The sequence below is a fragment of the Trematomus bernacchii genome, unplaced genomic scaffold, assembly GCF_902827165.1.
Source record: "Trematomus bernacchii unplaced genomic scaffold, fTreBer1.1, whole genome shotgun sequence".
NCBI lineage: Eukaryota > Metazoa > Chordata > Actinopteri > Perciformes > Nototheniidae > Trematomus > Trematomus bernacchii.
In genome coordinates, this window is record NW_022987342.1 from 6,301,438 (window position 1) to 6,327,738 (window position 26,301).

The 26,301-nt window shown below is 41.7% G+C and overlaps 1 protein-coding gene across 2 annotated transcripts in view; it reads right to left on the bottom strand.

Annotated features, from left to right (window-relative positions):
• Positions 1-9,775: 9,775 nt before the first annotated feature.
• The window catches only part of sh3pxd2aa (SH3 and PX domains 2Aa), a 126,172-nt gene continuing 109,646 nt past the window's right edge, over positions 9,776-26,301 (bottom strand). The window contains exons 10-15 of one of the 2 annotated variants that reach the window (XM_034130883.1): positions 22,196-22,313; positions 19,658-20,061; positions 19,532-19,546; positions 17,862-17,911; positions 17,278-17,397; positions 9,776-15,408 (exon numbers count right to left, since the gene is read on the bottom strand). In XM_034130883.1, the coding sequence (XP_033986774.1) occupies positions 13,324-15,408; positions 17,278-17,397; positions 17,862-17,911; positions 19,532-19,546; positions 19,658-20,061; positions 22,196-22,313 (2,792 nt within the window). In that variant the 3' untranslated portion in view covers positions 9,776-13,323. The remainder of the gene's footprint in view (positions 15,409-17,277; positions 17,398-17,861; positions 17,912-19,531; positions 19,547-19,657; positions 20,062-22,195; positions 22,314-26,301) is intronic. The other variant, XM_034130892.1, reaches the window with a different exon arrangement.

Genomic DNA, 26,301 nt, shown 5'->3' on the forward strand with positions numbered 1-26,301 from the left:
AGTGGAGAATAAGGTGGTTAGTGGTTGGAATATGTTGTCGATGTCCGCTACTTTTATTCTGGGACTTTCGATCGTATCACAAGGCCTGTGTGAAGTTTTCTCATTTGTCATGGATCTGTAGATGTTCAAACACTTTGAGGACCACTCGCCTTTAGTTTGCTTACATGGCATATGTTTGTGTAAATCAAATGTGTTTGTTTACTGCTGTTCCCATGGTCAATAATGATCTGTCAATCTTGCCTATTGAGGCTAAATAAACAAACAAGACTATATAAAAGAACGTACTCACCAAGACGTCACTCATGGTTCGTGGACTATGGTTTTGAAGCCTATCGTGGCAATTAGGCCGACGCCATCTTGTTAATTTGGAAGCATAAATGAAACGGTAGGGAGGAGAAAGAGCTACATTTTGTAATAATCACTGACTGTTAAAGATGTAAGACCCTAACCCTAACCCTAATCGGACAACCCTGTGGTAGGGACCTGCCAATCACTAGCAACTCCCTAAAGCATACCCTACTTGTTCGTGTGTTTGGGCAGCTATACGATGGTGGTGAATGGGCATCTACCAATCAGAGGGTCAGGCCATAGGGACTTGTCTTGGCAACTGGAAGGTCACCAGTTCAAGTCCCGGCAAGACCAAGTGCTACCGAGGTGTTCCTGAGCAAGGCACCGTTCCCTACACTGCTCCCCGGGCGCCGTACATAATAATGGCAGCCCACTGCTCCTAACACTAGGATGGGTCAAATGCAGAGAAACCGTTTCGCTACTAGTACCTGTACTATGTAATGACAATTAAAGTTAAAAAAATAAGAGTTTGATCCCACCCCCTGCAGTCAACATGTTAATGTGTCATTAGGCAAATACTCAACCCCAAATTGTACCCAAATACATTTCTACCGGGCTGAATTGAATGATAGTCACTTTGGATAAAATTACGTAATTTAATGCAATGCAATATTGTACTCTTAACGGGACTAACATTTAAAAATAACACCATGTTGTAATGATGTAGAAACTATTTAAATGTTTCTCATAGACTCCTATACAAACTGAACATTTTGCAATGTTGGTGCTGCCCCTTACTGGCCATTAGAAAGAACACAATTGGGTTAACTCTACAGGCTTCACTTTATACCCAGAGGTTGCTCCTTGGAAACGTCTTTAAAAGGCTCAGGACATTTTTTATTTCTTCCACAGTCTCATGAAAACCAAGAAAACTCCCTCTTTTGATGAAGATAAAGTGATAGTTAAAAGCTCTAGCGCAAGCCGGTAAATGAACCTTGTTTGTGTCTTTAACTATTGATTTCAAGGTAAAGAAGCAACTGTCACGATCAGATAAGACTACTCCTTTGACTCCATTGGTATTCATCGTGTGAGTCTTGCAGTACAGTGCAAAGTGTTGTTTTTTCTTTGTCAGAGGTTTGTTATAAATAAACATATGACATTGTGTTTACTGTAGCATGTTTTCTGCAACAGTTGTTCCCACTCCACATTATGAACTTTCTTCCTAACTGGTGTAATACTGGAAGTTCTAAAAGTAGTTTTAATAGTGTTTGTATGCACTTGGCCTCTGAAACTGAGACCTAAAAGATCTGAAATGTGAGTTGGCCTGTAATAGATGTAGCCAGCAGTGCCCTTTGAGGTCCCGGTGAAAAACAATGTTAAGTCATGTGGGGGCACAGCCCAATGTTACATAATGTGCCGTAGCCCCTATCCCAGCCACAGCTGCTGGGGGACTTCACAGTGACAGGCAGGGGATAAGGAGATCAGTGGAAATACCTGCACACTGCTGTGAGACATAAAATGTAGATGTGCTAAAATGACTGCACTATAAATTCATGAAGCACCTCTTCCAGATGTCTCTTCAGAGCGACTTGATATCCATCTGTCTGCAATAGACCGACTCCTGACATCTCCACACAAAGGAAGTGACTGAGGCATTCAAATTAAACGAGTAATAATGTCATGAAAAGAATCATCCAGACAAGTGTATCTAATACTTGTCATTGTTCATCTGAGCATTCATAACCCTGCCAAAGATCTTCCTCCTTCAATGTTCAAAACCAATGTTAGTAGTTATGGTGGAAGAGAAGAAAATACCATTCATATATCAGAATTTCATTACGAGACTCAATGACAACGTACTTATTGAGTTGGTAATATGCAGGTCTATTCATATGAAAATGTCTCCGTCCCATCAGCACTGATGCTGTCTGCAGGGAGGCTCAAGACCGCCATCTAGTGGAGAGACGCTGCTACACCTCTACCCTGTTAGCAACACATGAAGGGTTTCATTACACTGAACAAAACTGAAACATTGACTTTAATTCAATGTGTATGTCAACAAATTACAAATTGAATAAGATGAATTGAAAGAAATAATATTAAGTTTAACATAATACATGTAATTAAAGTCAACGTTTCAGTTTCTTCAGTGTAGGACAATGGAATTGTTTTGTTATATATTTAATAAAACATCTTAATATTCACTTTTTCTGGAGCCAAAGGTCCTCTTTGGTGGGTGACCAAATGCTCTTATGTTGTTTTGTTTTGTTTTTTTACATTTATGACAGCTCAGCACTTGGTTTTAGATGGTTTAAACATCTTTAAGCTGCACTGATGAATGTTGTTATATTAAGGATGTGTAAACTTGCAAAGTAGTGTTATTTTGTATCATATGTCAAAGGTGCTTTATTCTATAAACTAAAGATTTCATATTACTGTTGTGTGTTTTAGTAGGAGCTTTTTGAAAATACCAGTATAGCTTGCACATTTTTTGTACGCAGGGACCCAAGTCGATAGTCCTTGTAAGATAAATACGCAACATGAGGGTCAAACTGAGAGGGACTCCATATTCTGTTAGTGTTCAGAAGCTTTTGACGTCAGCCTTCTGTAATAACCAAGCAATGTTAGAAAAATAATTTAGTATTTAAAACATTGTGTAATGTGATGTGAACCTCTGCCCATACAGTCGGTTAAATAAAGAACAATCCCAGCAGGACTTCCTGAACTGCATCCACATTGGTTGTCAGTTGTATTTCTCCTTTAACAGAAAATAATTTGAATGTGTATTCCTTTTTTATCATTTAACCCCAATGTGACGGGTGCGGCTCGTAGTGAAAAACCTACAGAAAATGATCACCTGACTACCATTTCCCTGACTTTTTTCACGGAACGTTTTAGCATTTTTTTAGCTAATAGTAGGCCTATCGGTTTTGAAGCCCTGCAGATTTAGTGTATTGATTTACTCTCACCTCTCTCATCATTGTCATTTTACAGCTAGTGAACATAGTAGAGTATTCAGCAGCTAAAGACTTAGATATCTGTGAAGACCAAAAATGAAGCTTGCGCTATCTTGATATTTGTGGATACTAGGGGTGTAACGGTTCACATAATTTACGGTTCGGTATGTACCTCGGTTTGGGGGTCACGGTTCGGTACGGGTTCAGTACAACAAGAAAAAGCTAAAAAAGTCCCAAATACATAATTCCAGGTTTGTTGTTATTTATTTTTGAACAGTAGTGCAAGTTTCAGTATAAAAATAAGGAACTCTAACATTTTGAATAATTAACTGTATTACACAGTTAAAAACAAACCACAAACAGTAGATGGCCATATTATCTATAATGGCTGATGTCAAACAAAAAGGTTTCATTAAGCTGTAAAACAAAAAAGAATGTCTTGAAAATATTACAAAATAAATAATAAGACAGTGTTTCAAGGGTGCATAGCCGTTGAAATATATATGCCAATAGGTTCCGTTATTTATTTTGGTCTCTCGGCTTTCATGTCTATTGGCATCTTAAAAACAGCAGGGAGAAGCTGTTGAACTGCTGTTGTCTTTCGCCGGGCTCCGGTGATTGGCAAATCTGGCTGATGCCTTCTGATATGATTTAGCATGTTTGGCGTGTGTTACGGCCCCTACACACGGCGGCGTGCGTTGAAGCTTCAATGCTTCTGCTCATTCACTTTGAATGGGGTGACGTCACGCTTCGCCGAACTGCATTGTGGGAGAAAAGCGTAGCTCGCTTCAAAAGTAGAGCAATGTTCTACTTTTGAAGCTTCGACGGAAGCGTCAGCCAAATCGAATCATATGCCAGTACAAGCTCTAGCCAATCAAACCGCTGCTTGTGTGTCTGGGAAGCAGCGGGCATGTCCGAAGCTAGACCAACAACCAATCACCTGAATCTCCCGCCCCGGACACACAAGCAGCGGTTTGATTGGCTAGAGCTTGTACTGGCATATGATTCGATTGGCTGACGCTTCCGTCGAAGCTTCAAAAGTAGAACATTGCTCTAAAGCTGTGCTTTGCTCCCACAATGCAGTTCGGCGAAGCGTGACGTCACCCCATTCAAAGTGAATGGGCAGAAGCGTTGAAGCTTCAACGCACGCCGCCGTGTTTAGGAGCCGTTAGGATACCGCACTGCTGTCGAACAACGGCGACACACCGGCCTCCCGATCCACCACTCGCACTCCATCGTTATTGTAGTCCACAGGGAACCCGAAATGTTCCCACACAGCTGATTTAAACGAAGCAGGTGGGTCTTCGAGCTCCTGTGTGTTATCTGAAATCGCCATACTAACTTTTCTTCTTCTTGTATTTTGTTTGTTTTGTTGTGTTTTCTTCTTGTTCTTCATTTGTTGTTTAAGGGCCGCAGGCAAACAGCTTTTAGGCGCAATACCGCCCCCTGGATTATATATAGTGTAATGGATACTGCCCTGAGTGACAGACTTTTTTCCCTTCATAAAAAAAAGGCGTATTCGTCGTGTGACTGCATGTGCCGAACCGTGACGTCCGAACCGTGACGTCCGAACCGTGACGGTTCGGGACGAATACGGATACCGTTACACCCCTAGTGGATACTAAAACTAAGCTAGTGCTAACTGACTAAGCTAAATGCTATAAGTACAGTAAATATTGGACTTCAATTTCTCGTGATAGACAAACAACTGTCAACCGTATGCTAACTTACGTACTGTATGTGAGCCTATATATCCATAACATCTTAGTAATAATATAGCAATGTTAACCCGTTGCCAATGCTTTAAATGCTAAACTTTATGAATGAACCTCCTGAAAACCTGGACTGTAGCTTCGTGCTTTAAGAGGTGAATGTCTGTGGTGATTCTTTGGGATGCAGGTGTGAGCGTGTGCTGAATTTCTTCTAACTTTGGACACAAAGGATAAATCTCTCCACACACGTTTAGAAACAGGGGAGCAAACTGGGGCTCCGAGAGCTCGTTCGTCTTCATTCGTCCACTGAACCCGCTCTCACTTTCCTCTCATAACTTTCTATATATAACCAGCTGCATTGTTCTGCTCCTCCCACATCTAAACTCATTTAATCTGCCCCGAACAATAAGGAGAATAAAGATAAATGTCTCAATCTGTAACATTACTGTCACATAATATCTAGCTATAGCAGCGAAATGGGGTTTTCGGCTCTCTACCTGCAGTAAGTGGCATATGTGACTGGAAGTGTGAGATAAATGAAAAGGAGCCTGTCTAAAACAACAAAGATAATACATTTAATATTGTTTCTCTTTTGGGCAATGTGAGATACAATGTAAACATGTACATTACAAGATACAAAAAAAAGGAACAAGACTTGTCAAAATGAAGGGGTAGATAAGAAAATGTCCTGTTTTCAAAAGGAATGCACTTGTGCAAAATGTCTCCAATCAGAAAGGAATTTGGACAGTTTTTTAGATGTCTTTGTTTTTTGTCCTAGTGTAACGATGCTTTCAACAGATCCATGAGGCCTTGTCACCATAAGCACAGACAACTCTTCATTGGAGGACACATTCACTTTAACAGAGGCATAAAGCTCCTCATGGCATACCTTTTGAAAACAAGGAGCTTGCAAGAGTTAAACACAATTTGCATAACAACAATGGTAATAAAAAAATAAAGAAAAACAGAAATGAAAGAATAGCACCTCCTTTGGTCCAACTCGAGGCCTGTAGTTCTTGTTGTGTTTGACATGCTGGTAACGGATCGTTTTAGTCAGTTTACAGATCAAGAGCGTGATGGCGTCGGGCTTCCAAGGTTTTGTTGTTGTTTGGCACACTGCTCTCCACAGCGGGGTGGTGACAGATTATATTCTATAAATTCAACATCCAGGCTAAAAACAGTCTCCACTTTCTCATAAATCGACCTCAGCTGTAACTCCACATCAATCACTGGTGACAGCTCGGCTCCAACGCTAAAATATGGCTGAGGCCCCCACGCAGGATGGCAGCCGCCGCAGCGGTGTTGGCGATTAGGAGGAAGCTGTTAGCGTTGGAGTATCGTCTGACTGGGGAAGGTTAATTAAGACACACTGTTGTGCTAATTAGAAACAGGGATTCAAACCGAGACAAAGAAAAGAGTTACAGAGACACAGCTGCGCGCCTCATTCCTCGACACAGCCCCACCCCGGAGAAGGCTCCCGCTGATGCCCGCCGGCTCCTCAAACAACTGCATTCTGTGAGGAAGTTTTCAGAATGACATAAATAATCAGCATACTCTGACGTAAGCGCCGGGGATTTTTCCTTTTTTTACCCCAAACTCTGCAGCTTTACTCATTCTTTTCCTTTCTTCCCTCACACTAACTCAAACTAAAACAACTAATTAATAAAATAACATGCAAAATCATCTTCCTAAATACCTCAAACACACTCCCACACTTGCTAAAACTTTCTTATCAAACCTACCCCTCCTTCTGTCAACCTTTATAACTCCATCACTCTATTCCAGAGCTGGGTGACTTTCAAAGCCCTTTCTTGATTCATTTTCATTTTTAATTCAAGCTTCATTAGACGTGAACAAACACTTCCAATCCTGTGATACACTTCCGCAACATTCAATTCTTTTCTCAACAAAAACACAAGGCAAAACAAATAAGAATCCACCATTTGAAGCCTTTTTTTACCGTGGCATTCCAAAAAACTTTCTTCCAACACTGAGCTCGACGCTCACCCCCTCAGGGCTACATAAGATCTGAGCACTCTGACAGCAAAAAGGAGCTACGATAAGACGTGGGATCACTTTTTAAAGTTATTCTGTGGATTGAGAGTGAGACTGAGAGGAGCTTCAGAGCTGAGAACTCGCCCGTCTCTCGCTGACTTGCAGTTTCTCGCAAAAGCAGCTTCGAGAACTTCAAGTGCTGCAATTACAACATCGTTTGGAGCAATGAGATCACAGCTAAGGTGGGGAAGCTGAGAGCTCATTACATTGCGTTTTGTTGAAGGCGGGTATACGGAGTTGGATGCAATGGGTTCCCTGTCAGAAGGAACTCTTTTTCATAGTTTTCAGAGTGGAAACATTACCCATTAGCCTTCTCCTATTAAAGCAGAGCTTCTCTCATCTTGTCTCCTAGAATCCACTTTCTGATCCTTCTCCCTGCGTCCTGCTCTCACAAACTTCTTCCTTGACCTCCAAATTCTCTTCTTCTAAGTGCACTTGCAAACTATCCATCTCATCATCCAAAAACACACACACCCCACTCGAACCCTTCTGGATTTCTCAATGGTTCCACCGGGACCGCTCAGCTGTGTCGAGGAAGGACGGATATGGAAATAAGTGTTGAGGGAAGAAAGAAAGAGGAAGGGGAAACAGGAGGAATACGCAGCTTGTGTTTGGGATTACAGGGTTTAAGGTGTTTCACGCCTGAGGTGCCGTCCATTTGTTAAAATAAAAAGAGAGCAAGGAACAAAACCAGAGTGCCGGTGCAGTGAACCTCCGGGGATTGATCAATAAGCTGCTTTTTCATCATCATCTAGAGTGTGTTGGCATGCGGGATGCAGAAACATTACCGCTGCCAATCCCATTTCCATTCTGCCGTGGGGTGCACTGAGGGTTGAGAGTGGTGTAGCTAACGTCATGTCAATAACCTGCTTAAAAAGCTGAGGGTTAGGCTAGGTTTCTTCTACAGGAACAAGTCCTGTTTCTCGCTCGAGGCCAGTAAAAGGCTAGTCACTGTGACCTTTTGACCTGTGCTGGACTATGGTGATCTGATATATATGAATGCACCTGCCAATTGCCTGGTCAAGTTAGATGCTGCGTATCACAGTGCACTGAGATTTGTGACAAACTGTAAAGTATTAACTCATCACTGTACCCTGTATGCAAGGGCTGGTTTGCCTTCACTAACTGTACGGAGGCTCACTCACTGGTACATTTTTATATATAAAGCCATGTTAGGGAAACTTCCATCCTACATCTGCTCCCTGATCTCACGGCGAATTGTAAGTGGCTACTGGCTGAGATCGCATGCTGTGGTTTTATTAAATGTGCCAACTGCTAGGACTGTCTTAGGGAAAATAGCATTTAGATGCGCAGCTCCTCTGTCTTGGAACAGTCTGCAAATTAAATGGAAACTGAGCAATCTGGTGCCACTAAATGTTTTTAAAGCTCGGTTGGATGCTACTCAATCGGAAGCTGTTGTACCTGTTCATGTGGATAGTTATTGTAAATTGTAATCCCTGTAATGATGCTGTATGATGTCCTTTTGTTGTTCTGTTTATGTTTTTATGTTTCATGTGGAACCTACTTGAGCAGGTCTCCCTTGAAAAAGAGATCAATGATCTCAATGGGATACAACCTGGATAAATAAAGGTTTGAAAAAAAAAAAAAAAAAACGAGGCTGAGCTGGTATGAAAAAGAAGCCTGTAACCTAAAAGAACACTTAGTCGTTTCGGTTAATAAACGTATTTGCTTTTTTGAGAAGAGTTTGATAAGATGATTGAGACAACTCTCATGTCTTGACGCTAAATAAAAAGCTAAAGGCAAGAGATAATTAGCTTAGTTTAGCAAGACAATTAGAAGGATGGGTAAACTTAGCTAGCGAAGTTCTATCTAAAGGAGGAGAAATCCCACCTACCGTTCCATAAAGCTCAATAATTATATGATCTGGGTTTATGTCATTGATTTGATGGCTACAGAAACCAAAGGTTAGGCAGGGAAAATGTGTGGTTGCAGCCGGGATTATCTCTTGGCCAGGTGCAGTGATTTATGGCATTTTATTTGGTCAACATAAGTGTAAAATCAAAATATTTGTGTTTGAAGTCTTAGGTATTAAGTATTACGTTTTATTTCATTCTCAGGGCTAGGTGTTTCCCGCTACTCTAAGTATGTATGCTAAGCTAAGATAACCGTGTAGCTTCATAATACAATATTTTCTACAGACCTGGTTTAAGACATTTAAAAAATACATTGTTTGAGTGATTGTCTGATTTAACAAAACACTTTAATTACCTTGTTAAAAATGTCCTCTAATTGAATCTACTTTTTCTGGTGCATTGAAATTCCAGAATATATGCATATATATATTTGGAGCATAACAAAATGCTTATTATTCACTAAACTCTTGTAATGCTCAGTTTATATTAATGGGAGGCTTTCATTTTCCACATAAGAAATGTATGGGAGGAGCTAAACGTTCCACGCTGGAGCCGATTGGCGCATACACACCTTTAACCCTAATTTAACTAAGTTTAGAAAAGCACTCCCCTATTAGTAATTAAAGTAAAAAACTCACTTATATCGTTTTGCGAAGTGAAGCTCAAACACACAAGTGGGTTAACAAAGAGCTACATATTTGTTGGAGTTGAGGGGGGCTTATGTTTTAACAACACGAGTAGGCCTTTTCTTCTCATATAACTCTCAGCAAGAAAGCAATCAGGGTATATCCTTTAAGGTGGAGACAACCAGCCGGACAAAAGCATATGGACACAAGCCCCCCTAACAGCAGAGGGAACAATGTGTATTGGCCTGTACACGCAGTAAGTATTTAGCACAATGACGCGTTTACCTGTAGCGCATGGATAAGGCCTGCCTGGGGCTGAGCACAGAGACAAATAAAGGTTTTTCTATTTTTGGGGTACAATCCTGGAAGCTGATGGATTGAACTGAAATGGCCTGAAGGAGCGTTCATCTCCCTGCTCTCTTGTTTACCGCAGAGACGGTTCCAAATGTCACCTTCCGTTGTGGTGATTGGTGAGGAAAAAAGTCTGACTTGGTTTGACAATGGTGGGGTACATGTCAAGAGAGGCTTCTGCGTGGGTGCTGAGAGGACACACTCCAGAGAACTAACAAAAAAGGAGAAAACAACAACACAAAAACAAGAAACTATCAAAATTCCATTCAGGCACGAACGTGACAGGCCGCTGAGGCCCCTGATGATGGGCCCCTGACTCTCTATCCGTGAAGAAAGACCCCAGATGGCTGTAAAGTCAGTACAGAACGGGTCAGTGGGTTTCTGCCATGCCATTCATAATCACTGTCCAGAGATTCTCATGCGAGTTTTTATTATAAAAGTCCGTCCCGTCAGGAGATAATGAGATGTCACATACGACGGCTTTGGTCCGATTACTTTTCCAACGCTAACACATCTGCTCTTTGAGATCCTCTTGAAACGATACACTTGAAATGACGGTAAAAGCTCATGACTGGCAGTTTGACGGGGAGTATCTACTCCCAGCAGATGAAATGGCATTGTTGACGGCTTTCTTTCTACACCTGTAATTCTCATCCTCTTGTTGAAGCATGATGTGTTTCTTATCTATTGCACACTTCCTCGTGGGTACATTTCAGAATTTGACAAATAGGGTAAAAAAGACACACAAAAAAAAAGCATGAATAAAGACGCTACACAGCTAAATGTATGCTCGACACAAAACGATTCCCTTGCTATTTTAGCCAGTAAATTCAGCTCAATCAATAAAAGCAATAATAATAGTGCTGGAGCGAAATGTACAAAGTGATTTAACACATTTACATAATGCCTTCGTCTTGTAGGGAAGGGGAACTGCATACAGCAAATCAACTGATTAGTTCTGAATTGTATTATGTATCCTTACATTTTTTCATATACTTCAACAAATGCAATTGCTTCACATACTCAATTAAATGATGATATTTTGCATATCAATGTGAGTGAAGTCCAATTTCTTTCAAAAGAATGATCTGTATAAGCTATACAGTAATATTTTGAGTGGGGGAATAAGGTGATTGTCAAACTGAAATTAGATATAAAACTATTCATAATAAATATGCATAAATCAGGCATTATGTAAAGCACAATAAAGATGAAGGAAGTGCCCTTTTTTTGCTAAAGTTGCAGCATACAGCATAGAGAAAAAAATCAGTTTTTAACTTTCAAAAAAATAAATGATTGCCCAATACAAAAAAATGTGTTACAAATTATTTTAGCTGCACCGAGATTTCAAATGAAGTAAAAACAATGTGTACAGACTCACTGGCCAGCAGTGCATTTCGTATTGCACTGAGGTAGGAAGGCTGGGTAAAATCATGTTTAGTACCACTGACCCCCCACTAGAGGTCGCTATGTATCCAATTATACTCAAACTCTGCAGGTTACTGTCTCATTTGAGGTGATGAAAGAAGAATAGATAAATAATTAAAAAAATGTATTCAATAAATATTATGCTGAGTATTGACTGCATCTTCACATTAATGCACCATAAAACAACAGATTTAAAGTGCACTAATTCACAAAACAGAACCACTTCGTTCCTCATTATTGTCCCTGTGTGATCACAGAGTAACAAACAAAAACAAACATAGTTTCGCTAAAATAGATAACTGCGATCTAGCAGGTACTGCACTTGGTTTAATATTGTGATACTGTCCAGCAGAAACATAATGAAAAGCTAGTGCTGCCTCATACCGAGAGCTCACACCGCTCAATAGAAAATGTATTTCAGCAGTCTTGAACATCAGCCATTTGAATTTTTAAAGTTGGATTTGAGCTCAGAAGGTTCAATTCAAATGTTTCAGTTCGGTTTGTGAGGAGAATTATCTCTAACTTCTGTCAATTATCTTTTAATATATGGTAAGTAACCAAACAACAATTGGAAACAACTCTACACACTATGTTGTTTTGTTTAATATCAAAACTTACTTCTAGTTTAAAAATTGTATCAAGTGATTCCAGGTATTGATTTTTCAAAAAATTGTTTAAGGTGTTTTGTTGAATACACTGTATTACTTTTACCATATATCATTTAAAAAATCACAAAAATAGCTAATGCAATCTCTTTGGTTTGATCACATTTGGGATAAATGCTTTGAAAATATGTCCCTGGGATTCAATTATTTCACCACATTTCCAGTACTCAATACATCCCGCAACAGCGGTATTATTACATGTATAGAAACAACTCAATATTTACAATCAAATGTTCCTGGAGCCAAAAGCACTACAGTAAACCAGAACTATGCAAACTAATTGTTTAAAGTTATTTGCTACCCAGATACAGTATGAGGTGGGGTTTTTCTGGAGAGCAAATTACATTTTTCCAGAAAACTATAACGCGTCTGTTATTTTCAAGTTGAACAGGTTTTACACATCTGTTATCCCAGTTACAGCTGGGATTAAAAACATACATATTAGCATGTTTTTCTGGGGTTTAAGAATCTACTACCAAACTTTGCCAATTATTGAAACCTGAGCATCTCCTGCATGTGTTCCAGGAGTTTCACTTCCAATTCAAGGCTGTCGGTGGTAAACAGATGTCACAAGAAAGCAGAAATAATTCTCTACGAAAGACTTGCATCAACATGAGACATTATAACATACAATGATTTAAAGAATACTTATAATGAGATTAAAAGGTTTCAGTTTGCTTGTGGCTTAACACAAATACAATTCTCTGCTGACTGAGTCTAAACCTCAGTTACTTTCTTTAATCTGTGTTGGACCATTCAGAGCACTCTAGATGGAAATCTTGCACTTTGTTTGCACTCTATAGTGGAGCTCTTAACTGGTTATGCAAATTGTCTTGGTGGTGTTCGTAGGCCTATGGCACTCTTAAAAGATTTGGTTGATTTATTGTTTTTCGCAATCCACCATTTAGGACCTCCATTCAGGTGATCAACAAAAGGCACTTATCGGCCATCAGAGTCAGTGATGGGCAGGAATAAGCATAACCATTACCCTGCTCAACTTCTGTATTACATGATGCAAACCTCTTTAAGAGGTTATCACTCCCATTCATACCATTTGATATCTCAAAGACATTACCTCTTCAGATTTCCTCACTCGAGGAGGACCAAACCGACATCCTGTCTCTTAGCCAAAATATTTTAAATCTTTACACTCCTTTTCGTATACATTTTAGTAAACCAGCACTAAAAGTGTCTTTCCTTTTCAGATTAAAACATCTTTCTTTTTTACAAGCTGTCATAAATGTACATTGTTCAAGGACATATTGCTTACGGGTGATTGCGGGTAACATTCTTAAGGAGCCACCAACGTCCTTGGAGTCATCAAAAAGGGGAAAGATAGAGGAAAGGGTAGGGGACGGATGTGGGGTTTATTTTTTCCGCTCTAGATAGTTGGACGGGACCCAACCCTTGCGTGGAAGCAGGCTGTCCTGAACCTGGCAGTACCACCATCCATTGGGGTTTCTTTCCAGCACCTCCAGACAGGTGCCCTCCGTGAAGCCCATTGTCTCCTCATCGCCCCGGTAGTCGGCGATGGACACGTACACATCCCTGCCCAGGTTGTTGTGGATCAGCTGGCTCTTCTCGATGGGCTTGGGTCGCACGGTGGACACAGGGATGCCGTTGCGTTGGTTTACGTTGCTTGTGCTGAACGCGTTACCCGAGGATCCCAGGCTGGAGCGCTCTGCGGGCCTCGTCTGACTTTCCACAACGACATGTGGCCGCACGGTGCTGAACGAGGCATTTCGCCGGACGCCAAGAGTGGCAGAACCGGAACCGTAGTGATCGCTTCTGTGGAGCGTGTCGTTTCGCCTCAGAGAACCCGTCATGTAGTGTCCATCCTTTGATGGCTGTGATGTGGTCACAAATACAGACTGAGGCCTCACTGCCACCTGGCGTACCCCGTTCCTCATCCGAACGCCGCCATTAACTACGGCTGAAGGCTTCGAGAAGCCGCCGGGAGGCTTGGAGGGGATTGGCGGAGTGTTCCTTCTCAAGCCTTGATGCTGCTGATGCTGGCTCAGACCCTGAATGTTGATGTTGTTGAGGGCCAGAACGTGCTGCTCGTTCTTCTCCAGGCTGTTGGACTTACTCCTGCCACTCCTGTGTCCTTCTAGTTCGAACCCACCCACATCACCCACTTGTCTGACAGGCTCCAGGTAGTATGAGGGAGCCCAACCTTCTTCAGATACCCAACGGATGTACCACCAACCGCTCTCCTGCTTCTCCAGAACCTCAACCTCCACCCCGGCTGGAAAGCTGATCTCAGAGTCCTGGACCTTCTTATAGACATCCAGGGAGCGGTAGAGAGTGGGGCCTTCCACGTCCGAGTCACCGCGGCTCCCTTTGGAGTATACTGAAGAGAGATCTGAGGTGCTGCGCGAACACATGGAGTCCTCGGATGATATGACAGAGCCTGTTTCAGATTCGTCGCGAGTAGGTTTGAGGCCATGAGGCCGATACTGACTGGTAGGCCTCAGCTGCCGCCTCAGAGAGCTGATGTCCATCCTCTCAGGACTCTGGGGCTCAGATTTGGTCAGGAGAGGTTTAGGTCTGACAGAAGGCTTAGGCCGGGTGGAGGGGCTCTGACCTATTCTCTGCTCCACATCCCGGCTAAAGGGAGCACCTTTCTTGGAACCTCTGGTCAATTCATCTGATGAAGAGTGGGGGCTGCTGTCCTGAGAGCTCAGGCTGATATCTATGTGTCTGCCCAGGGTCTGGCTTCTCCGTGTCATCTCTGGCGTCATGGTCTTCATGGGTCTACCTGCTAAAGGCGAGGATCCGGAGAGTTTGCGAGGGACTGTGGAGGAGCGATAGCTCCTTGGGGAACTCGGCTCACTGGAACCTTTGACTGAAGTCCTCTCAGCACCACTGCTTGGCCTGAAGTCATTCTCATAGATACACTCCTCTTTGGAGACCTCCTCCACAGACCTGAAGGAAGTTCTCCGACGAGTGAACACAGGGGACGCCTTGCAGACTGGAGGGGAGGCCTTGCAGACTGGAGGGGAGGCCTTGCAGGAAGGAGGGGAGGCCTTGCAGGAAGGAGGGGAGGCTTTGCAGGAAGGAGGGGAGGCTTTGCAGGAAGGAGGGGAGCTGCGGTACTTGTCGCTCACCACGCTGCTGATCTTCACATCCAGGGCACGTTCATCCTTAAGGGAATCGGTGTCCGATTCACCTTCACATCCGACTGCAGGAATATCATATTCAGGCTCCTCGTACACGGGCCTGCTCACCGGCTCTGAGACTTTTGCAGCAGAGCTAGCAGGAGGGGGGGCCTCCTCCGGTTCTTGCTTCTTGACAGGCGGAGCTGGGGGTGGGACTTTGGGCCGGGTCAGGGTGCTGGTCCGACGACTGAGGTTGGGCTTCTTGCGCTTGTCAATGTAGGAGCAGGGGGCCCAGCCCTCCTTCTCTCCGATCTGCACATACCACCAGCCCCCGGGGTTCTTCTCTATCACCTACACAGCAAGCAATGGAAGATAAAAGCTATGTCAATTAAAGTAATGGAATCTGTCAGAAGTGTTTCATGTTTTTTAACCTCTTAAGCACGGCGGTCCCCCCATTGGACCCCTCCCACCGTTTTTTTTTCGAGATAATGTCTCAGGGCTTCTTAACATTTATGAAACTATTAATGTGTAGCACCAGATTAACGGGAAGAATCTCAGCTAACTGAAGATATGAACCATTTTTACCAAAACAAAACACAAGTCTCATAAGAAGCGTCTAAATGACCCCTGAGCGAAAAAATTCTAACGCACTGCGGCACACAACTCAAGATAAAGATACCCTTATTACTTATCGTAGCTGCACATACAATATAGCCGATTAAAGCTGAGACTCCACTGATTATTTAGGTATAGTATCATCACTGAGCGATCCGAACTTGCGACAGGGGAAGCAAACACAGACATCACAACACGTACCTTTACGGAGCTTTTACGGCAGATCGTCTCACCGTAGCTGTCAATTAGGTCAAAAGACGTGTTCAATGGCATTAAAACGAAAAAAAAAAATGCTACAACTGTTGATCCATAGGTTGATAATGTACCTGTGCCTTTGAAGAAATTATTTATAATCCATAATTCCATTTTTTATGTAAAAATCGGAGCGGAAAAGTTAGCTGCTAATGGTAGCCACCAGAGTGTATGCAGCTTCCGGTTTTGGTAACGCGTCACTCTCACTCCTTATTTGTTAACGTTTTGGTGTGTATATAACTTTCCCTCGATTCCAATGGCTCTAGCGGTTATAAAGAGATTTCATTCATCAAAATCGAGCAAGGGGGGCCAGAGATAGGTCAAATCCACCCAAATGACCCCAGAAGTGGGTTTTTTTGGCTAAACCTCTCTAAAAAGGTCAAATGTCACTTGTTTTGCATCAATCTTGATACAGGGTACTTATTATATGTTGTACTTTGGATTCCTAAAGCTTTTAGTCTACTAACCCATCATCCAAGGGTAGTTTTCGCTATAAGTAAAAAAGAATTGTTGGACGGACACTATAATTTACAGTTTTTTACTATGTAAAATCTGAATTTTCTTTAAAATAAAAAACATCTATATTGATTCTGACTTTTCTACATCCAACTCACAGGTTTATCATTACTTTGAGAAAAAAGATTATTAATTTAACCCTTTTAGAAGGGAAGATATGGTCATTTGTTCTGTGAATGTCATTTTCGAGCCTGAGACCTGAAAAACAGGCTCAGGGCTAAAGAGGTTAAGAGGCCGCTTTATGCTTTTTGGGCTTACCCCTTTCCTTTAGTGTGTTTTATAATGTTTTGTGCATGGAAATGCTCTGCAAAGACTAAAATCCCAGAGTTTCCTCCAGAGGGATTCTCCCCCCACAGCCCCCCCCAGCCTCTAATGGCTCAATTGGACTACTTTGTTTTTCTTCCGTAACATAATGACATCACTACGTACTCGCACTTCTATTGGCTACAAATAGAGTGCGACAGACGTCGTGACTGGTTTCAGACAGAGGGTGAAAAGAGGAGCTGCAGAACAGGCATTATGAGAAAAATAAAGAGCTTTTTGAACATTAAAGCATGGAGACTAATACAAATAAAAAAATTACCATAAAAGAGCCACTTTAACACTTTGTAGAATTTGCAGGACAACATAATCGGAAAAAAAAACATACAGGAATCTATGTTATCTTCATCTCTCTCCTAAATTCCGCGCAGAGCAAATTCTGACTCCATCATGAAGTTCAAAAAACAAATCTCAAGGTTGCATCTCCTTTGCTTCTCTGTATCTTGGGAGTATTCAGTTATACATATTCAGTGAGCCCTGGCTGTCTAATCTCAATGACGGCAGTGTGGATCTTACATCAGCCTTTTGTCCTCCACGGAAACTGATGCCATCAGAGATGGAGGACTGGAAATCTGCTATGGTGTAATACTCTGCTTCCACAGCAGGGGGTGCTGGTGGCTTTGGTAACTGGAGTCCCTGTGCAGAAAATGGGAAGAGAGGTGAGCAGCTGACATCATAAAAAGCTATCATTATCTGACTATATCTTAAGAATGAGAAAGGAATAGATCATAATAAAGGATGTTCAATTATGAAGTGATGTGCTGTATGGCTGCATATGAAAATATTAAACATATGTATTAGTGTGGACAGTATTTAAGTGTGCAGTGAGGGATTGAGATGATCAAGGACTTGCGGAAATAATACTGTTGTGTTATTGCTGTGCTTTCATGGTTGCTATGGCAAGTCTCACAGTAACCAGGGAGCTAATTAATAATCGTTCTTCTTATGTTGTTATTCTAATTCACTGTATTTATTCTGCTTTTTATTAGGAACTCGTGTTTGTAAATGTGCTAGAACACAATGTTTCTGCTGAATCAAATCATGTGAAAGAAAGCCCTCTTGGGTATTGTTATGGAGCAGCAACTGGCAAAGTGTCTTACCAAGTTGGGTTCTCTTCGTGGGGGAGGTTTTTGTCTCAGATTTGGAGACCCTGATAAACAAAGAAAGATCTCATTAATACATATTTGCAATGCCCTTAACCAACATTCAGCAGTTACAGGAATTATGGAGTTATATTTGAGCCTCATTCCTGTGTATGCAAAGACAGAAATTGTTCACTGTTTATTGCTCAGCAGGTTGACCTCCACATTTGAACACCAATTTTATCATTTTGAACCGTAAATGCTATCGCCTGAAGTAAAAAGTTAACGTTAGGCTATAAAAAGAACTACGTCACGGTCACATGACTTAAAGGTAGGGTAGGTAAGTTTGAGAAACCAGCTCGAGATCGCTAGAATTTGAAAATACACAACCGGAGAAAATCTGCCACTTCCTTATAGAGCCCCTCCTCCAACACACACGAACGCGCACATGACCAATGAGGGCACGAGATAAGTTTGTGCACAGATGGAAGGCTGACAGGCAGGTAGGCCATCCAGTTATTTTAGCCGGGCCGGCTAAAATGATTGGTCGTGCTTTTTACAGTACTACAGCTTCCACAGATGACATTTTTTATGCATTCTTTGTCAAAGCACTTAAGATATTCATTGCTATCAGGATGTTAAGAGCATTCCATGGAATATAACAAAAAGTGTATCTCGAGCCGGTTTCTCAAACTTACCTACCCTACCTTTAACTTAATCACCGCTATACTACAGATAGCTAATGTTTGACGTGATGACGTTTAGCAGTCTCATTAAGCCACTTGTCAGCAACCACCATTTTGATGACACATCAAAGCATTGGACATTCACAAGTGGAGTATTTCCTAACATATTTTATGTCAAAGAACAAAACATAAAAATCTCTTCAGCTTGTATTACAACATTCCAAGACTCGGGGAATTGCAATGGCTTAAATGCTTATTCATTTCAGAGTTTTAGGAGTAATTCCTGCACCACTCTTAATTGTCGCTAGGACTGACCTCCAGCCCACCTCACACAAAATAATGTCGATGGAGCATGAGGAAAGCTTCAGTTGTTTTGCTAACAGTATTATTGGTTACTAAACAGGAGAGGTAAAGCAATCGAAGAATGTAATGTAGTTTCACAGCTTCATGAAAATCCTTCATACCTTATGAACCTTTTTGTCAATCTGGTTGAACGTGTATTTTTTCTATTGCAGCCAAGCTGTCTTGGTAGGTTGCTATGTAACTAAGCAAGTTGTTTTCCTTGATGATAGCCAGCTACATATACTTTAATTTATAATCCCCCATGTGCTTGACAAATAAAACTGCTTTATATAACTGTCTGAGTGTAATATTTAAACTCTGTAAAAACGATTATCACTGTGTGTATAGAACACACTATATTTATTAGCCCAAAACATATTTTTGTTTGCTTTATCAACAATGTTTTTGCAGTAAGATACTTTCCCTACAATTTTGATTATGCACATGCAAAACACACGCTCAGGAATGAGGCACTAATGTAACGTCATAAGTCACATAAGCTTGAAAACAAAATCCACACAGTTCTTAGTGTGTGAGTAAAATAAAAATCCACACACCAAACCCACTGTCCCATGTTAAACACTCTCACAGATTAGTGTGACAATGCTATTAGATTACACCACCATCACCATTAGATACACCATCAGTGACGTAGCTTACCTATAGAGTCAAAGCCTACACAAAAGGAAAATGACACGTCTTAATGTCTCATACAGAGCTATAAATCCTCCTTGGCTGCAATGCATTTATTGCTCAATTGTACTCTGACACGCTACAAATACTCACCAATTTCCACTCTATGCGGGGCCACTCTAGCAACAGCTGGGGACCCTTGCTCTTCCCTGGCTAGACTTTTTTTGAGTGCAGCACTTGCTGCTATCCCCAGACAGGGGCTGTTGGTGTCACGGCCAGCGCTCAGCCTCCGGCCCGTCTCCGCGTTGATCTCAGAGTTGTACGGCATGGGCAGGCTGATCTCGCTCTTGGAGATGTGGCGCTCGGGGGTGGTGCTCCCCTCCCCCTCCGTCTGGATGTCCTTCTCGCTGACGGACTTCTTCTGCAGCAGGTTGCTGATCTCCATGATGTTGCCGATGATCTCCACGGGGCCTGTCAGCGTCTTTTTGCGGGGGGAGAAGTCATCTTTCACCTTTTGCAAGTAGGAGGCAGGGGCCCAGCCCTCTTTCCCTAAGTACCTGTGGGTAGAATGCAAAAAGACGGAGTTTTTAAAGAGGACATATATTTGTAATTTGTGTTTCTACTGTTACATGTATACTTGGTTTATTCTTCAAAAAAGTCTTTATTTTTCTCCAACTGCCTCTTTTTTCACCCTCTGTCTGAAACCAGAGCTCAGTCTGCTCTGATTGGTTAGCTGGCCGGCTCTGTTGTGCTTGGTCAATCTTTTAGAGATTTGTAACTACTTTGTGTAGGAAATCTCCCTCCCCTTAGCCTATCACACACAATGTGATGGAGTGCTAGCCAATATAAATGCAAGTGTAACTGTATATAGTGATGTCATTATATTACGGAAGTAAACAAAGGAGTCCAATGGAGGCGTTTCAAGTAGGGGGGGGGGAGTGTGTGGGAGTAAAACTCCCTCTGGGGGGAACACAGGGATTGTAGCCTTTGCAGACCATTAACATGCACAAAAACCTTTATAACACACTACAGGAAAGGGAAAATCCCAGTAAGCATAATCGGGCCTCTTTAAAAGAAATGATACACATAAAGTAAACATCATGTTATGGGGGCATTGAGTTTAAAAGCTCTGTACAAAGGCCTTACATGGATTAGGGATTCAGATATGTTTACAGCGTGACGAATACAACAAACAAATCTAGTAGCTTCTGCTTCTTGTTTTTGACTACTGGTTTTCTATAACGGCCTTCAGGTTCAAAGCAACATTTACTTACTGACTAGATCACCACTTATAAATAAGCATTAATAATATCTTGACTGCAAATCATACCTAGAATGAATAATCAACTACATTTCCATATTAACTGGTATTTCAGAGTGTAATAAAATAAACCAAAGAAATCCTGTGTATTGAAAACAGAACACTGTTCTAATTCTAGTGACGCAGATGTAGCCAAGGGGAAAGTAAACAGCCTCAATAATATATGCAGAAGAGTATCAGCTTCCCCACATTGCAACAATCATTGCAAAGCTAAATGAGTCATTTTAGGGTGCTTTGTGAAACAATAAGTAATGTTTCCAAATGCAACTCTGACTCATTTGCCTTTAGGTGGGTCATTCTCTGTTTAGAAGAGATGTGATCATTCCAGCTCCCCTGTTGTACAACTCTTACTGTGACCACAAGGAGTCACCATAGCAGAGAAAGGCCCATGCTTAAACTTCTCTAAGCAAAAACATCCAAATAGTATTATTTCCTGTTGCACAACATGATCTGGAACGACTTGTTGTGCATTGCAATGAGGGCCAAAGTACATTTTATGTATAAAGCTACATATAAAATGTCTTCGAAGTGTTTTAAATCTGTACAGCACCCTGTATTCTTCGACACTCCATTTAAACACAAAATGCTGTTTCACATATTAGCCACAAACATCATGCTAGCACACATTAGCATCTTTAACATTGGCTCTGTCTGTGTGTATGTTTGTGTGTGTATGCACACCGCATGTGTATGTCACATGCCACGAGGCAGCATGTGATAGTAATCAGCTGTGCAGTGGAGCTCCACTCTCTTTAGCCCCCGGGGATATGAGGAAACAAACAACTGGCAGGAAACACACACTGGCTGGGTAAACAACACACATATGCACAAACTGGAGACACACATATACACATTAGTAACCCAACAAGGGACATGCAATTGACCTGTGGAGAGCGCCATGTGTGAATCTCAATGTCTTTATGCAAATACAAGCTGCAGGAAACAGCAGCGTTCCTCACAGCACTAAGCAAAGAGGACTATCAACCACGCCACTACTCTCAAATGACTTGGATTTAAAAAGTCAATAATGCTCATCTTCAGCTTTCATAATTGTATTATTTGTGTCTCTACTGTAAAATGTTTACATGCTTAAATATTCAAAAAGTGCTTTATTTCTCATACTGCCTGTGGGGGCTGAGTCTGTTGTGATTGGTCACGTTGGAGAAGTCCCGCACCTTAGCCTATCAAGTACAATGTGTTGGAGCACTAGCCAATAGAAGCGCGACAAATTGAAGTCACTATTTTCTACTATACTATCCAGGTATTTTAATCTCAGCAGTCCATCCATTTTGGTGTCACTGAGCAACTGTCCTATCCAGTATCCAGTCCCCTTAATACACCCATGCTTTGACTGTTCAGCGTTTACTCACCTGATGTACCACCAGCCCTCCAAGTTCTTCTGGATGACTTCCACGGTGACCCCTTTCTCAAAGCTGACTTCATCCTTCCCTTGACTGGCGTGTGGCTGTATCGTCAAATATTTCTCCTCTGGATGGCACGAGGGGTGAAAGAAAGACAAAGAGTAGCCAAGTGAGTGAACTGTTATCATTAAACATTGAGGGGTTAGACCACCGTTTAGTTTACATCTTTCCAGAGGGCCTTATGAGGGGGGGGGAAATGGTGAGTGTGACCTACTTAACACTAGAACCGCCAGAGGTTTTTGTATACCTAAAACCGCCACCTGGGTCGAATTGACCCGCTATTAGAATGCATTGATTTTCAAGGTAAAATGTTCTTTTATTGAACAGTGAGTTTTGATCGCACAGGGATGAAACGTATACCAATAGAATCTGTGGACTCTCAGCTTTTCATATGACAGGGCTCGACATTATAAATGGCCCGCTGGCCCGGAAGTATTATTTAGACACCCCGGCCAGCATAACGTACTTTCAACTCGCCCCACAGCTGTTTGCTGCGGAGCGCAGTGCGAGCAGTCTCCCGTGAGCGGCAGCGCACTCCTTCACTACAGACTGTCTCTATCTCTCTCTCTCTCTCTATCTATAACTATCTATCAATATATCTATCCTCGATAGATATATTGATAGATCGTTATAGATAGATATATATATGTTATAGACTATCCATCTATCTCTCTCTCTTTCAATCTATCTCTCAATCTATAGAGTGGCGAAGTCCCTCCCCTTCCGGTGGACCTCCATGGGACCTTATTTCGGAAAAATTATGTATTGAAGTCAATGGAGAGAGAAAGATTATCTTTCGATCCCGTTTGAATTGTGCCACGAATTACACATATGATGTTTGTCAATTTAAAAGATAATTTTGCAAGTCAAAAAAAATAAAATGTGTCGTAAAACTGTGAAGTAACACATTTGTTTGTGTGAAACGCTCAATGAACTACATCTCTGGTCAACAACACACGTCACCAAGATGGCCGTCACTACTGTCTTGTCAACAAAACGATTGACTACCCTCACTATCACCACAATGAAACACGTCCTGAAGAATGTCATGCAAAGCTGCCTGCCTGCCTTCCTTTGATTCTCTCTGAACTGCCTGGTCGTTTTAATGTTTAATGTCAACCATTTGTGCAGATAGCATGAAGTAGAGAAGATCGTCGATGCTAGCGTTAGCGTTAGCATTTCTCCCCCGGGCTTAAATGGTGTATTATAGAATGATCACACCGGTGACAGTACTATTCAAAGGGTTCACGAAATATGACTACTACTCTTACTGTTTAACATTTTGGGTTACTTAATGTTACTTCATGTTAAGGCTAATAAAAATGACAAGGCTGTAATGCTAACTAACGTGCTAGCTACTAGCTAGCTTGATCCAGACACTCCTGGTCCTTTCATCAGACGGGAAGCGAAAGAACGAGCAAGACCCATTGCTGGTATAATAACAACCTGGTACTAAGCACACAGGCATCTTGTTAAAGTTATCTTATCTTAGCCAGCGCCATATAGATAGATTCTATCTATATGGCGCTGATCTTAGCTATCTCTTAGTGGAGGAAAACAATTGTGACATCACTTACGCGACTCTGGGATTTGTAGTCTTTCTAGTTACGTATTTTTCATAGTCTTATATTTCAACAGTTTTACGACAAACTGTGACTTTTTTGACATGGAAATGATTTTTTAAGATTGACAAACATCATATGTGTAATTCATGGCACAATTCAAACGGGATCGAAAGATAAGTTTTCTCTCTCCATTGACTTCAATACATTATTTTTCCGAAATAAGGTCCCATGGGGCGGAAGGAACCGCAGTAGACAAAAGGCGTTGCTATAGCAACACGTCATGTTTATATGAAAAGGGGTGGGGTCAATATGACCCACTGGGCGGAAATAGGTATAAATGGCAATTTTTTGGCGATTTCTTCAATCTGACTTCATATTGACAATTTTTAACAACATAGGGTGCTACATAACACACTTTCAGGAAAAGTCACGGACTGGGAGACTTTAATATTTTATTGAAAAAAAGTTACATACAATAAAAAACAGCTCTGGGTCAAATTGACCCGATTGGCGGTTCTAGTGTTAAATCGACTTTCCCCAACACAAACACAACCCAGCTTGTCTTACACAATATTAACAAGGGGCTCCCTCTGCTGGTTGAACCACTCCCTGTTATTTACAACAACTCAAGCTAGTTGGACCCTGATTTAGTGTCCATCTTGCTCTAAAGGGAGATTCGTCTTATAGCAGCGGGCCTCCCTGGAGGAGATAACATATTTGAACCAGGATCTCCCCACTCAGACCCCTGTCTGACCGCTACTCCTCTCTCACGCTTTGCTAGGCTTCACAGGACCCTGTAGGGAAGGAAGTTCTACAATGGGCTTAGTGGGGATTTATAGACACCAAGGCAAAAGATAGGAGCAGAGGAAGATTGGCAAAGGAACCAGCTTTCTGAGCAGTGGTTGACATGTTCAGTGGGCAACAGGATCGTTTATTTCAGTGGGGGATGAATTGGTATGGTATGAAGAGGAAGAAAAACATATGCTGTTTGATGTTAAAAACAATGTATAGACTCATACAAAACACTTCATCTCAATCCTCAGTTAGGACCCACCCTAAAGTGTGCACTGGTGTCTGTGCCTGCAAAGTCCCAACCTTTTGACTGGATTTTGTCTTTTCCATGGCTGTAAGAAAAGTGATTGTTCACCAATAGGAAGGTTGGGGGTAGGGCTGTGCAATTAATCGTATTTTAATTTCGATTACGATTTTGGCTTGCAACGATTACGAAAACACCGTCATCGAAATAAAACGATTATTTTGCTGCATTCCCTTTCGCAATGATGCTCTCAATTTGTCTTGCGTTATACATCCTGCCCGTGCGTGCGCTTTCACCCCTCCCTAAAAGCCCTCTCGGCCAGGTTGTGTTGTGACTTGCAGTCTGTTTAATAAATCCATATAAACACGTTGGGAAGCTTTAGTTGCCGTGTCTCTATTCTCCGGTGCTCCATGCAAGTATAGCCTCTTAGCTCGCTACTTCCGGTTTCCAGATAAGGGGTTACCAAAATAAGAGTACTGTGTGTAGCAGATTAAACATGACAGGTTGTGAGTGACATTAGTTATCATATTTATATATGTTTAGTAGGTTGTGGAAGTGCGCTCCAAAATATTTGTTGATATTTTTGTATTGGTTTTTCAGTTGAATTATACTTAAAGTTCAGGGTAATCAACTGTTAAAAACATAATGTTCAAATTATTATTATTCATTTTTTAAAAGTTCAATAAATGGATGTTTTCAAAGTCAATGAATAATCGTATTTAATAATCGTGATATCAATATTGACCAAAAATAATCGTGATTATGATTTCTGCCATAATCGAGCAGCCCTAGTTGGGGGTTCAATCCCCAGCTCCTGCAGTCAACATGTCAATGTATCCTTGGGCAAGATGCTTAACCCCAAGCTGCTCCCAATGGGCAACGGTGTGTAAGTACTGTATAGGAATGTTAGTCTCCTGAGCAGGTGTATGGCTGGAAAAGATCTATATAAATGCAGACCATTTTTATTTTGCACTGTTGGGACAGGTTCCAGATGCGTCCATAAGGAAGCTACAAAAATGGAGGACATATGGTTGAAAATACGCATATATGTTGAGGCATATTGCTAAGCGGAAAAGGTTGTTTCAAAACGATAGTAAATCTAATGTAAGCTCTAAGGCAGACAAGCATCCTAACTCCAACAACGATCAAGGGCTGTCGCTTCTGGTGTCATTTGGCCTAGAAGAGGGGCCAATTTAGCATGTTTACAAACCCCAACCGAAACTCAGACCAAGCAACAAATCCTATTCATTCTGCCTTCAGGCGCCAAAAAGGAAGGGATCTTTACATGTATGCATTAGTTAGACAGAAGAGAATGTGACCTTAGATGGCTGGAGGTAATGAAGGAAATGTGAGGGGCAGGGATGATATCTCCGAGGTATCTGTGATCATCTGAATGCATGCCTTCAATAGGAGGGGTGCGTACAGATGGCGGGATTCAAGTTCCTCTCCTGCCT